Here is a 20,202-nt window from a genome sequence, read left to right as displayed (position 1 = left end):
GCACCTCTCCTTCCGATGATTCGGCTCTTCTCGGCTCAGTCTCAGCGCAGCGTCTGCAGCCGTCGTTTGAGTCGTCGCTACCGCTGCCCCCTCGCGGAATCAGAGCCAGTGTATACCGTCCGCCCACCGCCCCGGTGCCACTAGGAGGAAGCGAGAAGGAGGCCGCCTGCGGGTTTGTCGCCGCTGCTCGATCCCCGCCCGGGAGAGCCGAGCCCCGGCCCAGTCGGTCGCCTGCCACCCTTCGTAGCCGTTACCCTCGGGCCGCCACAGCCGCCGACCGGGAGAGGCGCGCGCCATGGCCTCTGGAGCTGAGTGAGTGTGTGCGCGCGCCCGCCCGCCCGCTGCGGGTGCGCGCACCTGGGGACTCGCCGCGCTGGGTAGGCCCAGCCAGGCCTGGCCGTGGGCGCGTCTAAGAGGTGGAGACTGGGAAGGAAGGAGAGAGGGAAGGAGAGGAAGGAGGCGAATGAGGGGCAGCGGTCCGGGCTGGGCCTGGCAGCGCAGCCGCGCGCCCCCTAGGCCGGGCTTGTGTTGGGCCTGGGTCGGGGCCTGGGCCAGATCGTGCTGTGTCATGCAGGCCCGGCCGGCCTGATTGGCTCCCTGGGAACCGCTGTCCGGTTCTTGTGAGGTCTGCGGACCCACATTGCCGGCGCGGAGCCCCGGGGCCTTGGGGAGCCCACCTGCGATCAGGTCTACCGTATGCTGAAGGCCTTTGGTCCCCGGAGAGACCAGGCAGGCCCCATGGGCCTGACGCCCTAACTGGGCCCGGTGGGCGTGGACTTTGGGCCACGTGAAGGCCTTAGAAGGCTGGAGACCGAGGCGGAGGCTGGAGCTGGGAAGGCTTGGAGAGCTCAGGGAAGCTCACCGCCTCCCTTTTGGAGTAGGGTCGGCCTGGCCCTTGGTTTCACATCCTCTAGACCTGAGTAGTGAAGGGATGTTCGGGAGAGGGCAGGCCCTGCGTTTTTTTTCTGGCTTTCATACTTTAGGCTTGTTACTATTCACATAAGAAAGCTTTAGTCAGTTTTTCTTGATGTTATGAAACGGGTGCCGGGGAAAGAACTTTTCTTTTCTCTACTGTTTTGGGCTTTTGCAAAAGTTAGAATCTCAGTTGGTAATTTGTGGGCCTTCCTCGATTTCAGCCTTTGTGGTGTGAAGGCTAGAGTTAAACTAGCTCTTTGAACACACACGGCTCCTTTCACCAAACGGCTGTGTTTAGAAACCTTGGGCTCTCCACCCCTCAGGAAAGCATCAGATAAAACCCGACCATCTCTGCCCGTTAAATTTAGAATCAAGAGCTTTAGATACTGAAGAAAAAAAAGAGCCATCCTGTGGAAACTCTTCTATGCAAATCACTTTCCTGACTTGAAGAAAATTTAGTTTTTTGAAGTGTGCTCCTTTTTCCCCCAAGTTTCTAAATAGAGATGAAGTATTATTTTTTAAAAGGACTGCTACTTATTAGTACTGATTTTCTTAGGTTATTCAGTCATTTGTTTTCAAGACTAAAAATAAAAATTCAAAATTCTTGGAACCTGGCATCATAGATGGTTTCTAACCTCTAGGTCATCTTAATGACTCTTACCTGAACTCCCTCCAAGTCCCCTGTGGCCCACTGGAGTTCTGGAAAGGGCCTGACTCATGCAGGAGACAATGGGGGATGTCCTCAAAGAACCTCCAGGACTGCTGTTGGCTCAAGATCAGGCTGAAGATCTCTTTTAAAAGTTACATCCTTTGATCTCAGTAGATAGATGTGGAAGTAAATTTACCTTAAGGGAAGAGCATACTACCCATCTCCATCGCTAGAGTTAGAAATGGTAGGCAGATAGGCAGTTTTCCTAGAATGCAGCTTTGGGGTAACTGCTGATTAGAGGCATTTGGCACTTTATTTTTCCCTAGCCCCAGTCCTATAGATCAAACAGGAGGGTGGCCAGTCCTTGGAAGACATTTTGATGGGTAGGAGAGAGGGAAAATTGATGGGTTTAAATTGCCTTCAGCTGCCACATTGATCATGCTTGTTCTATAGGGTGTTGATAAGCACTGGAAGAGTCTGCCTGCTCTGCAGCATTGTGCCCAGAGTGCTACACTTTTATGTTGGGGAGGCAAGTTTAAGCTGAGGAAACTCCACTCTTGGGAACTAGTTTTGTTTTTAATGTTTATTTTTGAGACAGATACAGAATGTGAGCAGGGAAGGGGCAGAGAGAGAAGGAGACACAGAATCTGAAGCAGGCTCCAAGCTGTCAGTACAGAGCCCGACGCGGGGCTGGAATTCACGAACCGTGAGATCATGACCTGGGCCAAAGTCTGCCGCTTAATCAACTGAGCCACCCAGGCTCCCCTCTTGGAAACTAGTTTTAAGGCCATGATTAAATATGCAGCCTATGTGAGAAGATCAGCAGAAAGCCTACAACTTTGTTTCATGAATGGGATTTGTATTTCTTTTTGGTGTGTCAGGACCCAAAGATGTAAAAGCCCCATAAGCCCTTAGCTGTTATTCTGGAGCATAGGCTTTTTTTTTTTTTTTTTTCTTGCATTGTGAATGTATATCCAACAGGAATACTGTTTTGTTGATTGATATATCTTTAGATCATAGGACAGTGCCGGGCCTCAAATGTATACTTGCTAATTTGTTGAGTGAAGAAATGATTCATGGAAGAGATTCCATTTTATTTCTTCACTTTCTCCATTGTCTGGCCTCCCTATATTGGTTAATGTTCAGATTTTCCTGAGCCTCAGTAAGAGGAGGTACCTCTTCAAATGGAGAGCCCACTGAGTCTAGTTAGTGATGGCTGGAGGTGAGCTAGGTAAGAAGTTGGTGTCAGATGAATGATCTTCAAGGAAATGATAGAAACTATTTAGACGGTTTAAACTGAGTTTAGACTTGGGCAACCTTAGTTTGGGTGAGGGATTTGGATTTGCTCCTTGTCTCGGCATTTCTTGGTTTTGATTTTTTGAACCAACATTGTGGAATTGTGTGTCTTTGAAGAGCTTTGTAAAGCTCCTTTTGAGCTTGAGGCTCTTTTTGAAGGTTCCAGATCCATTAGTTTAGTTTCGTTTTGTTTTTCCCAAATATCATGGTCTTTATGCTTGACATTTCTGTGGTATACAGAACGCACTAGCGTTCAGCAGGTTTGGCCAGTAAAGATGGTAGTGCTAATGATTGTGCTTCATTGTCCCCAGGCTTGCTTGGTGGGACTTGGGGCCTTCCTGAGCCCTACAGGAAGTTGTCTTGCTCACTTCATTCTCCAAGGTTAGCAAAGAAAGAGCTTATGCTTTGTTCTGCAGCGCTAATCATTGTGACCATTAAAACCATGTACCAGGCATTGTATTGAACATTTTGCATTCATTATCTCACTTAAGACAGTAATTCTCTAAGATAGGTACTACAGTATTTGCTCTTTACATGTGAGGACATCAACATCCAGAGAGGTTGAGTAACTTGCCCAAATTCACAATTAAGCAGTGGCAGGGTTGGGATTCAGACCCAGCGGGTCTGATAACAGAGCCCCTTTTCTTAATTGCTATTCCATATTAAGATTATTGTCATTTCTCTAATTGTTATTCAACCTCTACTTCTGTTTAGTCTTCTCAAGCCATAGTTTCCTGAGTCTGAGGGAAGATCACTTGGGGCCTTGACATCTAGGATACCAGTGCTCAGAATACCAGGAGCTGCTGGAATGGGAATTGTATGTGCTAAATGTTATTCTTCATGACCTTGGCTCAGTATCCTTTATCTGACCTCTCTGGTGTAGGGACAGCTTCATTTATCCACTATTTCTTTCCTAAGTGTGAGTTTGAGAGACTGGTGCAGCCCTTGGGGCTGTTATTATGTATTGGGACTAACTTCATTTTCTCTTTCTAGTTCAAAAGGCGATGACTTATCAACAGCCATTCTTAAACAGAAGAACCGTCCCAATCGGTTAATTGTCGATGAAGCCATCAATGAGGACAACAGTGTGGTGTCCTTGTCCCAGGTAAGTTGGGTCCAAGGTCCAGTCTTTCTTTAATGCGCTTCACTGGAGGGCTTTTCCCAGGTTTCTTTCCTCATTTTTTTTTTTGCAGTGACCACAGATAGAATGGGGCTTACTGGGAATTCCAGCCTCCAGGGCTGCTGCTTACCCCGTGGCCCAGTGACCCAAAGGCCTTAACCTTCTTTCCTCAGCCCAAGATGGATGAGCTGCAGTTGTTCCGAGGTGACACAGTGTTGCTGAAAGGAAAGAAGAGGCGGGAAGCTGTGTGCATTGTGCTTTCTGATGACACATGTTCCGATGAGAAGATTCGAATGAATAGAGTTGTTCGGAATAACCTTCGTGTACATCTAGGGGATGTCATCAGGTGTGTGTGGGGTTCTTAGCCCCTCAGGGATGGGAGGCCAGAGACAGCCTGAATTATAGGCAGGACCCTAACAAAGGCCTTGGCAGCTGCCATTAGCAGAAGCCTCCTAGCCACGGGAAGACAACATAATAGGGTTGTGTTTTGGTTTTGATTATGCCTCCTTGGGACTTCAGAATTTACCTCTGCATTACTTTGGCATTTCTTGACTTTCATGATGCCTTTATTTATTTATTTATTTATTTATTTATTTTGCCAGAGGTATAATTTATCACATGTTGGATCTTGGTTTAGGATGCCATTTGAGGGTGTTTGTCTACCAAATGATCTCACTGTTGTGTTGGAATAATGGCTTGTGTTGGGGCTGGAGTGAGGTGGGAGTGTGGGCACAGAAGGTGGACTCCCAAGTAGGTTTTTTGTTTTGTTTTGTTTTTTAATGTTTATTTTTAGAGAGAGGGTGAGAGAGAGTGCACGCCACGTGGACACACAAGCAAGGGGAGGGGCAGAAAGAGAGGGAGAGAGAATCCCAAGCAGGCAGTACAGAGCCCAACATGGGGCTTGATGTCACTAAGCATGAGATCATGGCCTAAGCCGAAATCAAGAGTTGGACCCTTAACTGACTTAGCCACCCAGGCACCCCTCCAAGTAGGTTTTTTTTTTATTATTTTTTTTAAAGAATCCAAGTTAATCTAGAGGAGAGGCATAGTTTGAGCCAGATCCTGAATAACTTCAATCTGAGTGATTCTGGACTTAACTTTAGGCAAGAGAATTCCCTATCTTGGAGTCATTACTGGCCACTGCTATCCAGCCACCTGTTGCCTGGCCAGGAACATCTCAGATTTCCATTTTTCATGGATTCTAGGTTTCATGTAGCCTTCTTCATGGAGGTGCTTAGTCACTTTCTCAAGATGCTCTGACCACCTGGTTGAGATGATTGTTTTCAATTCTGTTTCTCTGATCCTGACACTTGTCTGACTGAGGCCTCCCTTTATAATATTGGGTTACTGATATTAGCCAGAATGGGTCATCTTTGGATATCTCTCTGAAGATATCTCACTGATACCTCCTTACTGCGTCCTCATTTTGGGAGCTTTAGATGTATGGATCTTTCTTTTGGCTCACTAATTGGGAGTGAGCAACCCCAGTAGCTTATGTTTTTTTGTTTTTTGTTTTTATTTAAGTAATCTCTATACCCAGCTTAGGGCTCAAACTCATGACCCCACGATGAAGAGTCACATGCTGTACTGACTGAGCCAGCCAGGCACCCCTCCCAGTAGCTTCTAATGGCTATAGCTGCTGCTCCACCTGAATATGATTTGTCTTAGTTCTGCTTGGCTGCTCCTTTGTCCTCACTCCCACTCTATGTTCCTGCCTCTCTTCAGCTAAAGCCATCCCTGCCTTTTCTCTTTCGCTCGCCATCAGCTCTCTGTGCCAGGCCCTTTCAGACGCCCAGTGCTTGGGGCTGCAGTGTGGTTGGTAACATGGAGTCTGCTTGTCATCCTCAGCATCCAGCCGTGCCCTGATGTGAAGTACGGCAAACGTATCCATGTGCTACCCATTGATGACACAGTGGAAGGCATCACTGGCAATCTCTTCGAGGTCTACCTTAAGCCATACTTCCTGGAAGCTTATCGACCCATCCGGAAAGGTGAGAGAGAATTCTAGGGACTGAGCTTAAGCATGGTTATTTGTAGGGATACCTGGGAGTAAACCTTGGAATGTCTTTATCTCATTCTCATATAAGTGCTGACACACACATTCTGCACACATGTTCATGTGTACTCTCTCCTTCCCTCTTCCTCCCTCCCATTTTCCTGTTTCCCTACTCCCAGTTCCTGCTTCAGTAGAGTACGCTATATATATTTTTTTTAATGTTTGTTTATTTTTGAGAGAGAGAGATAGCGTGAGTGGGGGAGGTGCAGAGAGAGAGGGAGACACAGAATCTGAAGCAGGCTGCAGGCTCTGAGCTGTTGGCACAGAGCCCGATGTGGGGCTTGAACCCATGAACCACAAGATCATGACCTGAGCTGAAGTTGATGCTTAACTGACTGAGCCACCCAGGTGTCCCTTTTCTCTTTTGTCTCTAAAGGAGAACTTGGGTCCTTTTGACTGTGTCAAGTCCAAAGTGTATTTTAATATTTAGCACAGCCTGACCATTGGTGGTTGTTGAGAAAGCTTGGGTTATATATAGCCCAGAAGTCAAAATCTTTATTGGCCTCTGGACAAAGGCCAAAACATGATGTGCCAAAATCCCATAAGGTTTTGTTCAGTGCCCTCTTGAATGACAGAGGGACTCTTCACAGTTTAGTTTTCTCTTCTTACCTGATGCTTAATAAGATGGAGGTGGGAAGGGAAAAATGGCAATGTCTAGTGAACGTGGCATTTTAGACCCCAGGTTCTGATGAGGAATTCTCACTTGGTTTGGTATTTGACATCTCTGACTGCACTTGTGTTAATTGCTCACAGGAGATATTTTCCTTGTCCGGGGTGGAATGCGTGCTGTAGAGTTCAAAGTAGTGGAGACAGATCCCAGCCCTTACTGCATTGTTGCTCCAGACACAGTGATCCACTGTGAAGGGGAGCCTATCAAACGAGAGGTGAGTTCTCTCCTTCATCCCAGTACCCAGTTTCATGATTATGAAGTGGGGCAGTCATGTGGTGACTACTAAAACTGTACTGTTTGGGACCAAGCTTCTTTCCAGAGGTGGGAAATCTCCCAACTATTCATTTCCGGACCTACATGTTACTTAGAAATAAGTGATAACCAGTGGTTTTTAAAATCTAGATTGAACCTAGAGGATCTAAGTAGTCGTAATAATTTTTGTAGAAGTGACAATTGATGATGGCATCTAGACTTTCACCTGTTTTCCAGAGTTTCCAGCTTTAGGTCTTAGGGCAGTCCTTCCTAGTAATACTAAGGACAGTCTGAAAGGGTAAAGCTATGCTAGAAATCTTTGCTTTGGGATTTTTACAGTGCTTCTTTGGGGCAGCATCCCCTCAGAAGGGAATCTTCTCATATAACAGATTTCTCTACAGCAGATTATAGAAGGATTTGGAGAAACTCAACTTTGCTGATATTTAATATTGCTGCCTTCTTTTTTCCTTTGTCTCCTCAACATTCAGGATGAGGAAGAGTCCTTGAATGAAGTAGGCTATGATGACATTGGTGGCTGCAGGAAACAGCTAGCTCAGATAAAGGAGATGGTGGAGCTACCCCTGAGACATCCTGCCCTTTTTAAGGCAATTGGTGTTAAGGTGAGCATCCTGGGCCCAGTGGGACATAATCTAGGCTGTGATCAATGAAGGCTCGGTGTCTAATCACAGAACCTTTTTTCACACGTATTTTTCACTATTCCCTTGGATTAGAGGGGGAGTAATATATTCTTTGTGTGAAGAGAACTGTAAATTTATTAAGCTACTAATGGTCTAGAACAGACCAGGTCAATTAAGTTTTTCGTTGCATATCTTTTTTTTCTTTGTCCTCACAGCCCTTTAAAGATGTAAAAACCATTTTTATGTCATGGACCCTATAAAAACAAATCTTCATAGTTTGCCAACTAACATAGTTTGCCACTGTCTATAACAGTGCTATCCAATAGAAGTAGAAATTTAAGGAAATTTGCATTGTGAAGGGTACTGAGTCCAAAACATTTGAGAACTGCAGATCTCATTGTAACTTCCTAACCATTTCCATATCCTGGAGCACACTGAAGATGGAATTATCCCTTTCTATTATGTACCATGCCAATAATTTTATCTTCTGTGTGGGCATTTCCCATGTGCAGCCTGTGGATGAGGCCACAGAAAAGACAGCTTCAAAGAGGAAAACTTGTGGTTGGTGGTAAGGAAAAGCATTCCAATATGATAATAAATCCTGGAGGGTTGTGATTACTAGAGTGAGTGAGCCTCTGGTAATAACTCTTTCTTAGATGGCTAAGCTAGTCCTGGCCCTTGCCTGTCCAAAGTCAAGCCCTTTTGGCTTAAAGACCTCTTACTGTTTCCTAGTCCCAGGATCTTCAGACTTAGCCACACTGATTTCTTAGGAAGGTTTCTCTGCTCCTGCTCTTAGTCTTTTATGTAACTTGGAATCATAAGTGTCAGCTTTCTAAGCATATTTTCTCTGCTAATAGGAGGGAGTATGATCTGAAGTAAACTGTCTTTCAAGCAGCTAATGCTGAGGGCTCCTAACTGATATTGGGGTTGAGCTCTGATTCTCACTGTCTCTAGATAGAGCCATAGTCAAACCATTTTAGAGTGGTTGGGGTTGGGAGAAGGTGGGAGTCTGAACCTAACCATACTCTCTGTACTGGTCCCCAGCCTCCTCGGGGAATCCTGCTCTATGGACCTCCTGGGACTGGGAAGACCCTAATTGCCAGAGCTGTGGCAAATGAGACTGGAGCCTTCTTCTTCTTGATCAATGGTAGGAGACTTGGTTCACCTTGTGTTTGGCTGGACCTTATTCTGAGCTGAGCATGATCAGTCTTATGAGCTGGAGAACTCATGGACACGTTTATTTATACATGTGCACTCGTGTATATTTCATCATCTTTCTTCTGCTGGGGTACATTACAGATAGAGAAGCAATAAGGGGAAGGTATTGCACTCTGGTGCCCCCTGCTCTATCCTTCCCCCACCCTTGAGAAAGATTGTGGAAAGGCTGAAAATATTTAGGGGGAGCAAGTTAAAATTTTTGTCTGCTAATTTATTTGAAAAGGTTTAGGGGAATATTGGCTGAGACCAACTGGCTCTTTGAGAATGATAGAGATCCAACTGGTGTGCTGCTTCTCCTGCTCTAGCCAGAGGTCCCAGAACATGTGCTGTCTTCCTGACACTTAGAGCTTGAATGTGAGATAGTCCTGAGCTTGCCTGATAGTTTGAGTCCTTGGCTTCTCTCTAGCCTAATCTGCTGGCTGTCCTGGGGTAGGGTCTGGTAGAGTCTATGAGAAAGTAGGCAGAGGTTACCACATTTTTGTACAGCATTTGTTTCTGGGCTGGGCAGATAAGAGATCTGATTTCTTTTGGGATTGAGGAAGGCTGTAGATTTGTCATTGGTTCTATTCCGTATCCTTTCAGGTCCCGAGATCATGAGCAAGTTGGCTGGTGAGTCTGAGAGCAACCTTCGTAAAGCCTTTGAGGAGGCTGAGAAGAATGCTCCCGCCATCATCTTCATTGATGAGCTAGATGCCATTGCTCCCAAAAGAGAGAAAGTAGGAACCTACCCAAGGGGATAATGGGGGTTGAAAGGTCCTCGCTTCACTTCTGACCAGACATCCTGTCCTGACAGACCCATGGGGAGGTGGAGCGGCGTATTGTATCACAGTTGTTGACTCTCATGGATGGCCTAAAGCAGAGAGCACATGTGATCGTCATGGCAGCAACCAACAGACCCAATAGCATTGACCCAGCCCTTCGACGATTTGGTAAGGACCCCAAATTTTTTTCAACCCTGTTCTTCCTCATAGATTATAGCTCTGCTGAACTTAATCTTTTTGATTCCATGTCTGTCCTTCATCTTAAGTCAACTAATCCAGAGGATTCCTTTTTTTTTTTTTAATTTATTTCTGATAGAACGTGAGTGGGGGAGGGGCAGGAAGAGGGGGACAGAGGATCCAAAGTGGGCTCTGCATTGACAGCAGCAAGCCCGATGTGGGGCTCAAACTCACGAACGGTGAGATCATGACCTGAGCCAAAGTTGGATGCTGAACTGACTGAGCCACGCAGGTGCCCCAAATGCTGAGGATTTCTTGAAGCTCCTTGCAAGTGATAGGTCGCAGGGTCCTTTCCCTTATCCCATGTCCTATCTAGGGTGACCAACCATCCTGGTTTGCCTGAGACTGAGGGGTTTCCCAGGACATGTAACTTTCAGTGCTAACACCAGGACAGTCCTGGGCAAACAGGGATGGTGGTCACCTTAGACCTGTTCCTTTCTCTCTCTGGAATAGAAATGAGCCCTGTCTGTGTTCATACACTGTCCTGCAGGTCGCTTTGACAGGGAGGTAGATATTGGAATCCCTGATGCTACAGGACGCTTGGAAATTCTTCAGATCCATACCAAGAACATGAAATTGGCAGATGATGTGGACCTGGAACAGGTGGAGTGATAATGAGGGGTGGCCCAGAGTTAGGATGTCTGTTTCTAGACAGTTGAAGGGAACTGGGTAAGGACACAAGCTCAAGATGTAAAGAGACTAATTTTGATTCCTGGGTGAGGGAAAGGAAGTGATTTGAGATTGAATTCAGGAAACTGGAGTTGGTGTGTTCTCGGTTGACACCACATTAGAGTAAACTGGAACTTTGGGGTCGGCTTTATTTCTAGGCCCCACGTCCAGGCTTGACTACTTAAAACCCAGCCAGTGAAAGAACTGCTGGTATGTGTTCAGGGAAATGGGAAGACCCACAGATAGGAGTCAGGGTAAGGGGCCAAGATTTTGTTGTCTCTGAGCCTCCTAAGGCATCTAGGTCTTAGACACAGAGTAGTAAGTAGCTCTTCTCTCTGCAGGTAGCCAATGAGACCCACGGGCATGTGGGCGCTGACTTAGCAGCCTTGTGCTCTGAGGCTGCTCTTCAGGCTATCCGCAAGAAAATGGATCTCATTGACCTAGAGGATGAGACCATTGATGCTGAAGTCATGAACTCTCTGGCAGTTACTATGGATGACTTCCGGGTAAGGATTGCACCCCCATCTCAGGTACACACACATGCACATTTTGACCTCACCTGGCAAGTCTCATCCCCAGCTGTTTTTTTGTTTTTGTTTCTCCTTTTTCTTCTTAGTGGGCCCTGAGCCAGAGCAACCCATCAGCACTGCGGGAAACTGTGGTGGAGGTACCACAGGTAACCTGGGAGGATATTGGGGGCCTGGAGGATGTCAAACGTGAACTTCAGGAGCTGGTCCAGGTAGGGTAACTTGGTCCAGCGTAAGTTACTGCCTCAGAACAACGTAATTGAGCTTAGATGGTCTTGGGGTGTTGGCGGTTATTACAGGAATTGTGAGAGCATAATTCATGAATCTGTTATTCTCAGTTTGGAGACACTAAGGAGCCTGCTCCTAGAGAGCCTGATCTTATACCATGTTGTGGTTGGGAGGGATGCTACTGTTCATTAAGTTTGTTTTAAACTGGGTGGGTATCCTGAACCCTCTTTCCTTTTCTTCCTAGTATCCTGTGGAGCACCCAGACAAATTCCTCAAATTTGGCATGACACCCTCCAAGGGAGTACTCTTCTATGGACCTCCTGGCTGTGGGAAAACCTTGCTGGCCAAAGCCATTGCTAATGAGTGCCAGGCCAACTTTATCTCCATCAAGGGTCCTGAGCTGCTCACCATGTGGTTTGGGGAGTCTGAAGCCAATGTCAGGGAAATCTTTGACAAGGTGAGTTAGAAGCAGCTGATTTTTCTGTTCACTTGCTTGGCAGCAAGGAAGCTATTTCTTTGGGAGAACTGAAATCATCTTGTTCTGGCAGTTCAGCTGGGGCAGTAAAGGTCACTTTAATTTCCTTTCCTTCTTAGGTCTGAGAGACCCAGTTGTGCTAATGCTTGAGTTCATCTGTCTCTCCCATAGGCCCGCCAAGCTGCCCCCTGTGTACTATTCTTTGATGAGCTGGATTCAATTGCCAAGGCCCGTGGTGGTAACATTGGAGATGGTGGTGGAGCTGCAGACCGAGTCATCAACCAGATCCTGACAGAAATGGATGGCATGTCTACAAAAAAGAATGTGTTTATTATTGGGGCTACCAATAGACCTGACATCATTGATCCTGCTATTCTGCGACCTGGCCGTCTTGATCAGCTCATCTATATTCCACTTCCTGATGAGAAGTCCCGTGTTGCCATCCTCAAGGCCAACCTGCGCAAGTCCCCAGTTGCCAAGGCAGGTGTAGCGCTATTGGTGATGTGCACTTTTATGAGTGCTCAGCCTAGTATGGAGTTTGGTTCCTGCAAAAGATTCCATTGGGGATTTCTAGGGTTAGCATTGTAAAGGGAGAATGGAAGATTTGACAAAAGATGGGACAAACTAAAATTAGGAGTGCTTGGAGTATATTACAGGGGAGGAGAGGCTAAATGCTAAGGTAGTTCTATTGCTTCTTTTAGGATGTAGATTTGGAGTTTCTGGCCAAGATGACTAATGGCTTCTCTGGAGCTGACCTGACAGAGATTTGCCAACGTGCTTGCAAGCTGGCCATCCGTGAATCCATCGAGAGTGAGATTAGGCGAGAACGGGAGAGGCAGACCAACCCATCTGCCATGGTGAGTCTGCAACTTTTCCCCATATGTGCCTGTTGTGGGGACCCAGGGACAATCTCTACCATGCTCTATAGAGTTAAGAGTGTAAGGTTTTGGAAAGATATCTGACCGATGCCCTATTAGCAGGGCATCAAAAAGAATGAATACTGAGGGTTAATCTTTTCAGTCTGGAATTATAAAGGCAGAAAAGATATAGGTAGTCTATATATACTCTGTTTGAGGTAAGCTCTATGAAGGAAATCAAAATATGATTATGTAGATAAACAAATAGAGCAGGATTTAGAACCTGGGATCCATAGACCTGTCCTTCATTGGTGGTCCATGGATCTCCTGAAATTAAATGCAGAATTTGGTGTGTGTCTGTGTGTGTAAGCTTCGTAAAGATAAGGAATCTATATTATCTTGCATATTTCCCACTCTATCTTGGCATCATGATAGAGACTTAATGAATGAATAAATACATGAATGAAAGGCTTCTTTACCTTTTGTAGGGGTTCTGAGACATCCCTTCTTCTTCCCATAAAAGCTTAGAATGTATTGATATGGTTAATGCTATGGAGCACTCTCATAAATCACAGCAATTGGAGTGGCTTCTCAGTGGAAGAGATAGGGTTTGAGCCAGCTTATGAAGGGAGAGTGTAAAGGCTAAGGAAATAAGTATCCCAAATAACTGGCTCAAGAAATAGGATTGCAGGAATTGGGGAAAACTGGGGTAGATTTAAGAGGGCATATGTTACTGGAAGTAAGGCCACTAGATAAAGCATAATGTGGATGTGGTAAGCACTTTTTTACCTTTTTAAAATTTAGGGGTTTTGTTGTTGTTGTTAGAAATTGCTTATTTATTTTTAAAAGTTTATTTATTTTGAGAGAGAGAGAGAGAGAGTGTCTGAATACGCAAGTGGGGGAGGGGCAGAGAGAGGGAGAGAGAGAATACCAAGCAGGCTCCGTGCTGTCAGTGCAGAGCCCAACATGGGGCTCAAACTCCTGAACTGTGAGATCATGACCTGAGCCAAAATCAAGAGTTGGATGCTTAATCAACTGAGCCACCCAGGCGCCCCTGTTAATTTTTAAAATTTAAGTTTATTGAGATACAATTCACACATAGTAAAATTCACCCTTTTAATGTATAGTGTATCTGTGCATCTTGACAAATGTATTTTTAAGTTCTATAACTACTACCACCATTCGGATAAATTTCTGTCATCCCAGAAATTCCCTCCTGTCACGTTTTAGTCACTTTTTTCCACCCTAAGCCCCTGGCAACCACTCAGATGATTTTGTTCATACAGTTTTGCCTTTTCCAGAATGCACTGACAGGTTTTTAAACAGGGCACTGATGCAGTTTTAGGAAGATTGGCCTTGCAACTTATTCAGGGTGGATTAGAGAGACAGGGAGACCAAAAAACTGCTATAGTAATGGGGGGCAGGAAGGTCAGGGAAGGAATCCAGGCTGGACTTGAGCTCTGGTGGTCTGTGTTTACCAACCCTGCAGGAGGTAGAAGAAGATGATCCAGTGCCTGAGATTCGCCGAGATCACTTTGAGGAAGCCATGCGCTTTGCTCGCCGTTCTGTTAGTGACAATGACATCCGAAAGTATGAGATGTTTGCTCAGACCCTTCAGCAGAGTCGGGGCTTTGGCAGCTTCAGGTAATTATATTGCAATGGGCAGTACTTAAGTTGTCTTAGGAAACTGTACAACCAAGGTTGTGGGAGTCCTAAGGAGGCTGGAGGGTTAATTGTGAAAGTCCCACACAGGCCCCGTCCTAACCCTCTTTTTTGGATCTGCTCTTGTGCATACAGATTCCCTTCAGGAAACCAGGGTGGAGCTGGCCCCAGTCAGGGCAGTGGAGGCGGCACAGGTGGCAGCGTGTACACAGAAGACAATGATGATGACCTGTATGGCTAAGTGGTGGTGGCCAGCATGCAGCGAGCTGGCCTGGCTGGACCTTGTTCCCTGAGGGTGGGGGCGCTCGCCCAGGAGGGACCAGGGGTGTGCCCATGGCCTGCTCCATTCCTCAGTCTGAACAGTTCAGCTACAGTCAGACTCTGGACAGGGGGTTTCTGTTGCAAAAAAATACAAAACAAAAGCGATAAAATAAAAGCGATTTTCATTTGGGAGGCGGAGAGTGAATTACCAACAGGGAATTGGGCCTTGGGCCTACGCCATTTCTGTTGTAGTTTGGGGCAGTGCAGGAGACCTGTGTGGGTGTGAACCAAGGCACCACCGCCACTCCCCACAGTAAAGCATCTGCACTTCACTCAGTGCTACTCAAGCCCTCCCTTCTTCCCTCTACCCAACCTGGGCAGGAGGATGAAGGGCCACAGTTGCTGGGTGTTTATATAGAGTAGGTTGATTTTATTTTACATGCTTTTGAGTTAATGTTGGAAAACTAATCACAAGCAGTTTCTAAACCAAAAATGACATGTTGTAAAAGGACAATAAACGTTGGGTCAAAATGGAGCCTGAGTCCTGGCCCCTGTGCCTGCTTCTTTTCCTGGGAAGGGCCTTGGGCTACCCCTTACTGTCAAGGCACTCTTCAAATGTGAAATCCTGAGAGTAAGATTGCACCCTCTTCCCCTCCTGATTAACAGTGGTATGAACTGCTGCCTTGCCCCATGCCTGCATTATCACTGGATAGGATAGCAGTGGAGGGGTGTGCAGCCTGAAGAAGCTCTAGTTGTGGAGAGTATGGCATTTTCCACCTGTGTTTGATGTGGATGGTAAGGCTAGGCCTGCAGAGCTCTCTCCCTTTTTCTGACCAAGGACTGAATTGGGATGCCCTCCCAAAATCTTAAGGGTTGTAGAAAGAATTTCTGTCTGCAGTGGATGTTCTTTTGAACATCTAAAAATCCTAAACACTCATGCTGTGGTTGAGGGTCACGTACAATTATGTCCACTTTATGTAATTTGTATTATAAAAAAATAGTTTTTTTCTAATATAAAATTCTAGTATTGAATGTGTTTTTTTTCTAAACTTAACATCCTCCCCTGCTCACAGTTTTTCAGATGATTGCTTGCGTAGTTTTGTCCACCTCCCAGTATAGAATATCCTTTTTGTTCAACAGGTACCAACATAATCACTTAGTGCTTTTGGGATCAGTACTGTGATACTGTGATGCCTTACCCAGAGAGGAGTATGGTGCAGAGAAGATAATCCCAAGTCAAAATTTTATTGGTCATCCTAGTGCTTATACCAGTCTCAGGTATGGGTTATAAAGATAGATAATCTACAAGGACATGAGATCATTATATTGGCTGATGAAACTGGACCATTTTGAATTCATGTGCTGTGAAATAGATTTTTGTATGTTGGAGATTTGGGTTGACTTTCCCTTATTTTCCATGACACTTTCTCTACCACATTCTGTCTTTGGTCCTCTTCTGGTTTTCCCACCATTTAGGTGTCCTGATGGCTAGCCTTCAGTCCTGTTTCCACTTTGAACATTGTTATTCTGTCTCATCCATGTGGCTCATCCCTGTGGGTTGGCAGCCTAACCTCATTGTGGGTCAAAGATAAGATCTTTTGGGGGAGAGACATTTGGTTGGTACCTCTGCATCCAGCTATAGGAACAGAATAGAAGGCAAGTACTATTACCCTACGAAATATGTAGAGATACTGGTTGATATGTGAGAAATTTGTATTGGAATGATTGGTTGGTTTTTACATGTCACACAAAGCGTGTCTATAGAAGACAGCGCTATAGACTCTTCAGGAAAAGCAAGAGCAGACTTGCAGTGAGAGGCCTAGTTCTAGTTCTGGCACTTGTGTTTATAGCCATGTAGCTTTGAACAGGGCACTTAGTTCTTTTGGAGCCTCTGGTAAAGTGATGAACATTCTTTTGGAGCCTCTGGTAAAGTGATGAACAGTGCTTTGTAAACTGTAGAAAGCAGGGTGGGGGACTGTCAGCTTACACACCTGCAGATGCCTGCATGCTTAGACCAAGAGGCAGGTCATACAGGCAGTCCATCTTTTCCCTTGCAGTGTTCCTAGAAACAAATTGGATTTTGTAACTTTACTGTAGCTAATCATTTCTTCCATAGGGCAAATGCTACAATTTGAAGATGGATTTTTTAAACGTTTATTTATTTTGAGAGAGAAAGTGCGAGTTGGGGGTGGGGGGAGAGAAAGAGAATCCCAAGCAGGCTCCACGCTGTCAGCACAGACCCTGATAAGGGGCTCGATCCCAAGAACCCTAAGATCGTGACCTGAGCTGAAATCAAGAGTTGGACACTTAACTGACTGAGCCAGCCAGGTGCCCCTTGAAGGTGGATTTCTAACTAAAAATATGGCATGAAACATTATAGAGTATCAACAGTATATCACAGGGGCAAAAGCAAAGATGGAATTATAAACCTGACATCTTAAGATATATTTGGATCCATACTGATCTACAAGTTGCTGTGAGAGGCTCTAGTCATGCAATAATCCCCATGAGGAACACAGGCCTGCCAGTCATTAATTAGACTGAACTGAGGCGCATGTTAAGTGGTTTGTTACTCTTGTCCAGCCATATAACCTACTGAAGACTTAATTAAAAAAGACTTAAATAGCACTTTGATTTTTCATAAAACTACCCAGATGTGCATAGACTCATGAAATGTCCCTGTGTCAAGTAGAAATTTAGAATTGCATGGTCTTTGGGGTACTGGCTGGCTCAGTTGGTGGAGCATGCAACTCTTGGTCTCAGGGTTATGAATTTCAGTCCCACGTTGGATGTGGAGCCTATTTAAAATGAAATTTAAAAAATTGCATTGTTTTTGAGACTATTTTGGGAGAATAGTGAGATAGAAAGAAAATACCTTCATTTCCACTCCTGGCCAGCAGGTGGTGAGTTTTGGACTTGGACCCTGTAGACAGGTTTGGGCTAAACCTTTGGAACAAAAGAGTGACAGGAGGCAGAGGGACAGCATGTGCCTTCTGTTTTTCTCAACTAAATATATGGAGTAGAGGGAATATTGTAGAATGGAAAGAGCACTAGATTGGGAATGTGGATTTGACCTCACTGAACCATAACTTTTTTTTTGAGGGGCTTGATTATCATACTACCAGGGAATTGGAGTGGTGAAAAAGGTACAAATTATAGGGCTGCAAGGAACGGGAAACCATACCAAGACAGGAGAATCAGAAGGCTCTGGAGGTGTTAGGGGGAAAAAAGCCTCTGGAAGCAGTCTGAGCTGGGCATTAAAGGAATGTGTGAGACTTGACATGGAGAAGTAGGGGAGAGCAGTCTGAGCAAAAAGCACAGAAGTTAGAAAATACAGAGCATGCTTAAGAAGCATCAGTTGACTAGCAGGGGAGTGTATTTGGAGAGGTCAGCCACCTCATAAAGAATCTTAAATTCCAGGAGTGAAGTTTATTTTTTTGAAGATTTTAATTTTGAGACACCTTGGTTTCCCAGTCTGTTGAGCGTCCGACTCTTGGTTTCAGCACAGGTCATGATCTTGCGCTTTGCAAGATTGAGCCCCGTGTGGGATTCTTGAGCTGACAAACACAGAGCCTGCTTGTGATTCTCTCTCTTCCTCTCTCTGCACCTCCCCTGCTCGTGCACATGTTTTCTCAAAATAAATAAACTAAAAAAATTTTTTAAGTAATTTCTACACTGAACATGGGCTTGAAGTTACAAACCCAAGATCAAGAGTTGCATGCTCCACTGACTGAGCCAGTCAGGTGCCTTAAGTTTATTTTAAAGATGTGGGCTTTCTGTGCAGTTTAGGCAGGGAAGTGACAGATTTCAGTGCTAGATAGTTCACTTTTTATTTTTTTAATTGTGGCAAAAAAAAAAAAAAGCACACCTATCCAACAATTTCCAAGTGTACATAGTATTGTCAGCCATATGCACATTATGCATGGACAAAAAAATTTTTAAAGTAATCTCCAGCCCAACATGGAGCTCCAACTTACCACCCAGAGATCAAGAGTTGCACCACCCTACTGACTGAGCCAGCCAGACACCCTGACAATTCACTTTTTAAAAAACCTGTTTTTATAGAAGCAGTAATGTGCATTGTAGAAATTTAGAAATATATAAACAAATTATTAAAATTAATATTCCCAGAGATCATCTTAATGACTTTAGTTTATATCTTTTGGTGCATGTAAATACATGGTACTGGTTTTTTTTGTTGTTGTTTTTTTGTTTTTGTATGAGAATGATGGATGAGATGAGGTTTTTTTTTTTTTTTTTCCTTTTTTTTTAATGGATTCTTTACTTTCTTTAAAATGTCCATAAAATCACATGCTTCCATGTCATGGAATCACTGAATCATATTTCAAGAAAGGGTTTGGTAATTATACCATGACAAAACAAATTTATGTAAAAATTGAATCTCAGATACTATATTCTAAAACAAATATACTTCGTTTGTTTCTTTAATACCTAGTCTTCACTGTTAACAGTCTCAACTGTTAACTAGAACAATCACTGTAACAAAAAATTTTGAAATTAGGGATGACATAGGAGATTCATGACTGTTCTTAGCGTATATGTAACCAGAACTGTATTTACGTTTACAATAGATGGGGCATGCATAGTCTTCTGCTTGTGGGAACTTGGCCCCACTTGACTGGCCTTTATTCGTTGTACCCTTATGGTCTACATGTGGTATTTTTAAATCAAAATGAGATTATATTGCTTTATATCTTTTTTAAGTCAATCTCTACCATTTCCTTATTTCCTTTTAGTAAATTTTCATTTAATCTGATACTCATACCGTATTCAGTTTCCCAAGTGATCCAAATATGTCATATATATATAATATACACAAATATATATATATTTGTGTGTGTGTGCGCGTGCGTGCGCACGCACGCACAAAAGGAATTTAATCTCCCTTTTAAGCACCTTTATTAGTGGGTTTTGTCATTCCCACTTCTTGGCCAAACCAGTATCCATTCTAGGATCACAGGTTGCATCTGTTGTGTTCCTTTATTCAAATGTGTATGACACTTGTTGAAGAGATGGGGTTAGTTGACCTCCAGAGAATTGTAACCATGTGGAGGATGGATTAGAAAGAATAGGGCAACCAATCTGGTGAGAAATGACTGAACTAAGACAGTGATGGTGGAAATGGAGTAGTGGAAATGGATTTGAAGTGCATTTCATAGGTGTAATTGACAGGGTTAAAATTGACTAGATTAGGACGTGAGGAGAAGGGAGGAGTCAGGGATGACAGGCTTCTGACTTGAGTATTGAGATGGATGTGATACCCTTCAATAGGAGTGGGCATACTGGAGGAAAAGGTTAAAAGGGAAAATGAATTTTGGACAAGCTAAATAGGAGATGATATCTAGTAGGCTATTGGATATGTGGATCTGAAGCTTAGATAGAGATGCTTTAAAAATGAGCCATATTTTGTCAATGAGAAAGAATGAAATCTGGCCATTTGTAGCAAAGTGAAGGGAACTGGAGAGTGTTATGCTAAGTGAAATAAGGCAGAGAAAGACAGATACTATATATTTTCACTCATATGTGGATCCTGAGAAACTCAACAGAAGAACGGGGGAGGAGAAGGGGGGGGAAAAGTTACAAAGAGGGAAGGAGGCAAACCATGGGAGACACTTAAATACTGAGAATAAACTGAGGGTTGATGGGAGGTGGGGGGGGGGGAGGGGAAAGTGGGTGATGGGGATTGAGGA

The 20,202-nt window shown here is 44.5% G+C and overlaps 1 protein-coding gene across 2 annotated transcripts; it reads left to right on the top strand.

Moving 5' to 3' along the window:
• The first annotated feature begins 21 nt into the window (after window positions 1-21).
• On the top strand, window positions 22-15,026 carry VCP (valosin containing protein). Of its 2 annotated transcripts, none has more exons than XM_060609400.3 (17): window positions 22-312; window positions 3,854-3,965; window positions 4,154-4,326; window positions 5,829-5,971; window positions 6,790-6,920; window positions 7,447-7,578; window positions 8,641-8,743; window positions 9,397-9,530; window positions 9,608-9,743; window positions 10,303-10,415; window positions 10,823-10,987; window positions 11,098-11,220; window positions 11,481-11,693; window positions 11,883-12,191; window positions 12,413-12,568; window positions 14,058-14,212; window positions 14,366-15,026. In XM_060609400.3, the coding sequence occupies exons 1-17, from the start codon at window positions 296-298 to the stop codon at window positions 14,469-14,471; spliced, it is 2,421 nt and encodes an 806-aa protein (XP_060465383.1). In that variant the 5' UTR covers window positions 22-295; the 3' UTR covers window positions 14,472-15,026. The 2 variants fall into 2 exon arrangements, with proteins under 2 accessions (XP_060465383.1, XP_078292842.1); XM_078436716.2 differs by lacking the exon at window positions 22-312 and adding an exon at window positions 3,659-3,677.
• Window positions 15,027-20,202: the final 5,176 nt, after the last annotated feature.

Source organism: Panthera onca, chromosome D4 (assembly GCF_046562875.1).
Source record: "Panthera onca isolate mPanOnc1 chromosome D4, mPanOnc1 haplotype 2, whole genome shotgun sequence".
NCBI lineage: Eukaryota > Metazoa > Chordata > Mammalia > Carnivora > Felidae > Panthera > Panthera onca.
The sequence above is the reverse complement of the archived record's forward strand: the minus strand, read 5'-3'. Positions and strand labels throughout refer to the sequence as shown.

Bases quoted from the DNA above. Each gene is read 5' to 3' on its own strand.
- VCP (XM_060609400.3), top strand. The intron at 6,921-7,446 runs GTGAGTTCTCTC...CTCAACATTCAG, and splicing joins GGGAGCCTATCAAACGAGAG to GATGAGGAAGAGTCCTTGAA. The intron at 12,569-14,057 runs GTGAGTCTGCAA...CCAACCCTGCAG, and splicing joins AGACCAACCCATCTGCCATG to GAGGTAGAAGAAGATGATCC.